The sequence below is a fragment of the Penaeus monodon genome, chromosome 5, assembly GCF_015228065.2.
Source record: "Penaeus monodon isolate SGIC_2016 chromosome 5, NSTDA_Pmon_1, whole genome shotgun sequence".
NCBI lineage: Eukaryota > Metazoa > Arthropoda > Malacostraca > Decapoda > Penaeidae > Penaeus > Penaeus monodon.
This window is the reverse complement of record NC_051390.1, coordinates 17,308,202-17,315,701: the sequence shown is the minus strand read 5'-3', so window position 1 is coordinate 17,315,701 and position 7,500 is coordinate 17,308,202. Positions and strand designations below refer to the sequence as shown.

Sequence of the window (7,500 nt, the reverse complement as noted above, 5' to 3'; positions counted from 1 at the left end):
CATTTCCATTATCATACCACTTATCTGAAAATAACAGTTTTATTACAAAAACTTCATATTCATCACTGTAATTTTAAATTGTATAAGGCTACCCATATTAAAGTTGAATGTTACCAAAATGAAGAAAAAGAAGATTTAATGTGATAGGAGATTATATTCCAATTTTGTATTCATTTGCCTCTTTGTGCAGGTAATTTGCTGTAAATGTTGCAATTCTGGATTAAGGTGAGAATGAAGAAAAGTTCTTTCTCACTATCTACCCATTCTACTTTGCACTTATATTGTCTTTGACAAACCTTAATGAATTTGACCATATTCCTTGAATTATAATAGTTAACTGTTTGCTTTCTTCCAACAGTATTTTATTCAACTCATATTTATCAACCAAACTTACTCTGCATTTCCTTTGTGTTAATGAATATTAGATGAGAATGGTCATATTCTCATAAAAGCATTGATGGAAATGATTGGGGTCTTTTAAACTGAAGCAAGCTCATTCCTTTTCCTATAAATTTACAAAAAAGAACATAACTATGAATTGTAGTTCACTGATTTTTTTTTAAATAGAGAATAAACTACTGGAAACAAAGAAGCTGCAAAGAATGTATATCTTATGTGAGCAAAAATAAATAATGCTAATACCTAACTTGGTGATATTTTTCTGCACATCTGCACTTTTTTTCAGCAGTCTCTCTTACCACAATGGTTTCTCTACACAAATATTTTACTTTGTAAACATTAACAGATACTTGTCTGACCTTATCAATGTTTAATGTTAGAGTATATCCAAGATATCTGTGGTTTCAATATACATACTTCATCTATTTTCTCCTTTCATTTCTAGGTTAAGAAAAGCATGATACTGAAAGTCTTAATTTATAATTATCATTCTAAACAGTAAAAAAAAATATTTTCAGTAAGAGCTGTTGTCGAAGATATATTCCTTAGGTATAATCACCTACTCTATTTTCACAGATTCACTTCAAAAATTACAAATTATCTTTACCTGGGAATACTACCAATAATCCAGATGTTCATCTTTGGCTCCATTCTTTTTATAGTTTGTACAAATCCAGTTTTCGTAATGTAATTCATATATAAAATTGAAAGATCATATGACAATTACTCATTTTGTACATTTGCAATCACTGTCACATAAAATGGCAAATCCTGATCCAGTCATTGAATCTTTCCTAATCCATTTACATAAACATCTCCAGAAAAAAAAAAATTCTGATGGATTGCTTTTCTACCAACATACTAACATAATAGAGAAAACATTCTATATTTAAAATGTTTCGAAATCTCTCTTAACCCTTTCCCGACTGGTGGCATTTACGTACATGCCATGGCATGCCTGGACTATCTGCCGGTGGCATGTACGTACATGCCATTGTGTATGTATAGCCATGCCATGAGTTTGTTTTGTTACAATTATGGCAAAATGTTTTTTTGCCACTGAAGATGTGATAAGTAGTTTTTAACACTTTTTCTCATTTTTCTTATACTATGCATTTCAGAAAGGCTTCTCGGGCTTCCGAGGTTAGCGTCAAAAAAATTACGTTGGTAATCGACTACATTGGCCAGAGATATTATATAGTATTCACGAAGTGATATGTAAAACCACGTGAAAATACCGATATGTATTTTGGTTAAAAAAAAAAAAAAAAAAAAAAATAACATATTTATAAAAACACTGAACATAAAAATTATATCTATATGGAAGTGATGATATAAACCTGTTAAAACTAAAGTTTATCTTATAAAATAACTTGAAAAAAATTACAAATAAAAAATTAAAACAAAACCTACGGTTTCAACCCCATGATACCACACACTGCTAATTTTATTCAGACAATAAGAGCTGGAGACTATGGCATCTATATAACAACAAAAATATCCTACAGTCTTGACTTATCAGGAAATACGGCAAATAGAGACCTTAGAAAATAATAATAATGAAAATACAACAAAGGCTCTTAGTATTACAAAGAAAAGGCAAGGGATGCTGGTATTGGGCATGAGCGGTCGCACTTGCTAGGGTGACGATATGAGCCCCCTGCAGCGGGGCCAGAGCCACTATGAATACTACCCATTGGGAAAGGGTTAAACTACAAGTGAAAATGACATACAGGTATTACAAATACAGTGTCTAAAAAAACAATTGAGTATTTTGTGTTGCTACTATAATATACAGAAAAGTCTGCACTTCACTGCACATACCATCTACAAATATGCTAATAAAATGAAACATAAACATTTTATAAAAGATCTCAGATTAGCACAAAAGATGTGACAGATGCTAGTGCTCTAAAAGGCCTCCTTTTACATGGCAACTGTTTGAATAAAAAGTTCATAAAATTGAATTTTTATTTCTAGTAATCCTTACAAATATAACAGCTATCTGTGTTCATCATCATCATCCCCTTGTTGAAAGAGATTTAGCAAATCATGAATATGATTCTCCTCTTCCTGAAAGAAAAGAAAGACAGTAAATTTAATAATATTCTGTGCACTCTTAATTGAAAATGTTAGTTTATATTTTTAGAACTGAGGTAAAGATACAAGTGTGAGGTTTGTAATAATTACCAAAATACTGAATGTGTAAATAAAATACCTGTATTTACAATATTTATTATCAGCATCCAATGAATTAGCAAAGATTACCAACTTTAATCTGACAGACACCAACAATCACTTATCAAGAACATCTTTGCTTCGGAAAAAAAGAGTATTCTTAGGAATCATGCCCAAAAGAGAAACATCTGATTTTCAAAGCAATGTCAACTTCTTTACTTATGCTGCCAGTTGAAAGACAATAATTTTTTGCAATTTTACTTCAAAACAACTTACCTGAAATTCCTCTTTCCCACTAATTGTACTTAATCTTGATCGCAGAAGCTGTGGTAGACCCAATTCTGGTCTTAGAGCATCCTGAAGAGCCTGTGGATAAGACGATGCCAACCCATAGACTGCCGCAGTGCAATGCTCTCGGGAAATGTTGTCTGTGTCTTCATTGCCAAGAATTATTGCTAACTGTTCAACATATCCCATAGAGAGAACAGTGTCTGAAATGTAAAAAAAATGACAATATGGTTTTAGATACATGAATCTCCATATAGCTTTTTCGTTTTACATCTCAATTTCTACAATATTAATAACAGAGATAAGTTTTGTAACTACTTATAATTTAAAAGTAATTTTGTTCTCTCTATATATACACACACCAAGGGTACAAATGCCACATAATTTCCTTGTATTCCAAAAATTCCAACTTTTCTTAACTTTTAATAAACTCAGATTTAACCTAAAAAATATTTTTTTAAATATATGTGTACATCTATAACTATATCTAAACCTATAAACAAAAATCTACACAATATGGTTTGCACAGATAAAATAAAACATTGCTATTAGAGAAACATAATAAAAATGTGACATTTTAAACTTGTGAGAGTTACTCATCAGATACAATAAAAATGGAGATGAATAGACATAGTAATTGACAAGAATATATTAGAAAATAAGAATCAATTACTTGTGTTCAAGTTTGTCAATTCTTATCAGATGCAATAAAAACAAAAAAAAAATAATTAATGATAATTTCAAAGAAAATATATACTAGACTAATCAAATATGTATGTGTATCTAAACAACAATTTAATAAACTAACATAACAATAGTGAACGACAAGAAGACTTACCAATATACGACTCATTGTTTCTGACAAGGTTATTTAACAGGAATGTTGACTTCACAATTAACTTCTCTATGCCTGATTGCATTGAACGCATTAAATAGGAGAGGCCGTCTGCTTTCAAGAAACTTTCTTCACCTTTTGGAAAATCTCTGATAAGACCTGTAATTTATTAACAATTATCCAGTTGTTTATTCCTTAAACAGTAAATTAATTATTTCCTCAATATATTCCAGTTTTATCCTGCAGCAAATTCTTTAGCAATTGAAGGTATTTTTGTAACAACTATGTAATTAAAGATTTTTGTCTGTAATACTAATATAGTATATACCTTTAAAAAAAAGTACAAGGAGGTAAATCTGAATCATTACTTACATGAAATGGCATATAAAGCTTTTATTCGTGCTTGTTTATCTGTGTCAGTGTCCATCATTTCAAGAAGAGGAGGGATTGCCTTTAGAGAAAGCATACTTTCTTGGCACACTAGGTTATTCTGACATATATCACCAATCAATCCAGCAGCTCCAACTCGAAGACTTGCATGGGGAGAATTCAAACATCTCAGTAAAGCTGGAAATCCTCCCATTTTATAGAAGTCTGAAATGAAAATTAATATTACTGATAGGCATCTGTATCACATATATAATTAGTACAGTTTTTCATGTATTTTGACACAGCAATAATAATCTGCATAAAATAAAATTTCAGTAATTATTTTCTGAACAATTACCCATTGCATGATTCAGGTCATCCACATGTTCTTCAATTTGCAGAATTGCTTCCTCCTGTTCTGTTACATCCTCCTCTGGCATTGTAACAGCTTCACTTAAAAGTTTTTGAACCGATTCAGCAAGCAATTTGGCCACATTCATGGTCATTCCTGACAGCGCTTCCTCCAGAAAGGCACGGCGCTGTACAGTAAAAATTACATCATTTTAATTACATTCATAACAACAGAGCCAACTCCATACTATCAAATAGTTTACATAATTCAAAAATCAGAAGATTTTAAAGGATAAGTATTACCAATTTGCTCACGGTGATTTTCAAGGAGGGTTTACCTCTCGTAAATTTAATGGTTCTATCTAAATTCACCCGAAATTTTCTATAATTAGTTATGGAAGGCCCACAATTTTATGGCCAACCCAGAAATGGCAAAGGCCCAATGTCAAATAACAGATGTGACCTCCATCCTTTGGCACTTTGCATGGGCTAAAAAAGAAAATTTGGCACCCCTGACATGTGTCTAAATCTAATATAGATAAACTGGCAAGATTTATGTAGATATTTTCACAACCCACAAGAAAATAATCTTAAAATTCATAAGAGTAAATCAATACATTTAGCTACATGGTATTCAAAACTGGTAAAGAACATTAACACCCGAATTTCCCCAGTTCAAACGGCATTAAAGTAATTATTCAGATGTCTTCACCTCAGGATCCATCCCACTAATTTGCGAAGGCGCTGTGGTGTCCTCGCGAGCTGTGATCTCCGTGCAGAAGTTCAGGAGCCCTTGCATATTTCGAAGCCGTCGGGAATCCTGGTTATCTCCACTGTCTGACATTGTTACAGGTGGTCTGTGAAGAATTTGAGATGTCTAAGTACCACTGCGGGAAGTAAGAGATATTCGATAAAAAATGATATTCGAGTAAGTCCGGAACTACTCCAACTGGCCAACACCTCAGCGCTGCAACCTTTACCATGTGTTTTTTCTCGCCTTATTACCTTTGACACTTAGAAAAAACGTGCTATACTGATTACAAAAATACTCAATTGAAATTTAAGCACGTCACTTACCTTCCGCTTTTCACAAAAATGACAATATAGTGTAGATTAAAGGTGCCGTGGCTATTTTATCGAAGGTCGTGTCTTCACTGATACAAGATCGTAGTGAATGTTGCTTATAAAGAAAACGGGAATTGCCTCCAGAATGTTCAAGAATTTCTGGAAAATTCTTGAATGCCGGATGTTGTTATGCAATATTTATCAGGTCTATGCATATAAGAGATTGTAGAGCGTGCCAGCTTATGACTGATGCTATTGGGAATCTATGATATCTTTGGTATATGTATTTCTAATGAAAGCTGAATCAACAGTGTTCATTTCTTTCTTGGGAAAATATTAAACATTTACTAGGAAGATAGTGATATAATCCACTAAATCATTCTCTTCACACTAATTCTACCTTTATGTGTGTGTCTCCCTCCCCTCTTTCTCTCTCTCTCTCTCTCTCTCTCTCTCTCTCTCTCTCTCTCTCTCTCTCTCTCTCTCTCTCTCTCTCTCTCTCTCTCTCTCTCTCTCTCTCTCTCTCTCCCTCTCTTCTCTTCTCTTCTCTTCTCTTCTCTTCTCTTCTCTCTCTCTCTCTCTCTCTCTCTCTCTCTCTCTCTCTCTCTCTCTCTCTCTCTCTCTCACAATTTTTCATTACCAGGAAAAGGCCAAATATACCATACAATATACATTGTAACCTTTTATTATTAAGATACGAATTACAGCTCTAATCCATCATGTGTTGTAAAAAATCATGCTTGAAGTTTTCCGCGTCCAAAGGGGGTCATTTGTTCGTCAAAATGTTTATCAAATGTTTTGTCAAGTAAAACCTTTATCTATAACATGGTCATCAATATATTCACGTTTATGCACTCAATTCCCTGACTGTAGTACACCGGATTGAAGATAACATTCTTTTCGGTATAGAGGAAAGCTTTAAAAAATGTGATTTGTTTAAGGACACATTTAGTCGCCCATACGGCATACCCTCATATTTTCATCTGCCCCCCTCTCCCTCTTTTAGTCCACTGTACCAAATAGTTGTCACCATAAGCAGTGCCACTCTAAATATTTGTATTCAGGGTGTTTATAGTACAGTGTCTGAGAACGATCTTGTGGGGAAAATGTATATTTTTTATTTCTTGAGAAAAATTAATTTCTCAGATATATAATGTATAAAGTCTGAACACACACACACACACACACACACACACACACACACACACACACACACACACACACACACACACACACACACACACACACACACACACACACACACAAACACACACACATACAGTTTAGTTCACTTCTGTGAAATTTGCGAAGGTTAGCTTGGCCCAGTCTATATCAGCTATTTATAGCTATCTCAGCTGATTTTTTCATCATCACTGAATTCTTACCGTGGTGGCCGGATTGCCAGCAGACGCTCCAGCCGCCACGATGTAAGAGGCATAATCTTCTCACCTGCCCAGCGGCTGTGATGGATGGTCCCTGTCTCAGAAATTGAGTGTGCTCGCAACTCTGTAAATAGTTTAAAAGGGTGGCATTACCCTCGCCACAGTGCTTGCAACATTTGTCAGCATCGTCAAATGTCTCGACAATTTGTCATGTGCAATGGTTGACTAGTTTGATTCTGTGAAGAATGACTTCGGCACCTCTGTTAACTGTTGTAGAGAGTCTGTGGCAGCTGAGTACTATCTTGCCAAGGGGGAAGTTCTCACTTTCTCTCTGTGTAGTTGCAGGATAATGGCTTGTCCTGTGGCTGTGGACCTGTGCTTAAAGATTTTTCGACGTGGGGGCTTATTCCTGCCAATTTCTGCTATCTTGTCATCAAGCTCAATCCCTCTGAGGACCCAGATTATAATGATTCTTCTACATTAAGCAAGAATCCTCTGCGGTATGCTAAGCAGGAGGTAAATGTCGTTGCGCAATCTGTGCTGTTGACAATGGCTGTTGACAACTGCCTCTGCCTGGAGCGATGAGGCATTGTCTGTTAGCCTCATGAGTGATGTGGCATCCCTTTCTGCAAA

At 34.5% G+C, this 7,500-nt stretch overlaps 1 protein-coding gene across 2 annotated transcripts; it reads right to left on the bottom strand.

Moving 5' to 3' along the window:
• Nucleotides 1-1,231: 1,231 nt before the first annotated feature.
• On the bottom strand, nucleotides 1,232-5,620 carry LOC119573006 (hsp70-binding protein 1-like). Of its 2 annotated transcripts, none has more exons than XM_037919996.1 (7): nucleotides 5,498-5,620; nucleotides 5,133-5,277; nucleotides 4,428-4,608; nucleotides 4,073-4,294; nucleotides 3,704-3,859; nucleotides 2,854-3,068; nucleotides 1,232-2,472 (listed from the first exon to the last, which is right to left on the bottom strand). In XM_037919996.1, exons 2-7 carry the CDS (start codon nucleotides 5,262-5,264, stop codon nucleotides 2,401-2,403), a joined length of 978 nt encoding a protein of 325 aa, XP_037775924.1. In that variant the 5' UTR covers nucleotides 5,265-5,277; nucleotides 5,498-5,620; the 3' UTR covers nucleotides 1,232-2,400. The 2 variants fall into 2 exon arrangements, with proteins under 2 accessions (XP_037775924.1, XP_037775925.1); XM_037919997.1 differs by having other exon boundaries at nucleotides 2,401-2,472; nucleotides 5,133-5,307; nucleotides 5,498-5,591.
• Between the last annotated feature and the right edge of the window lie 1,880 nt (nucleotides 5,621-7,500).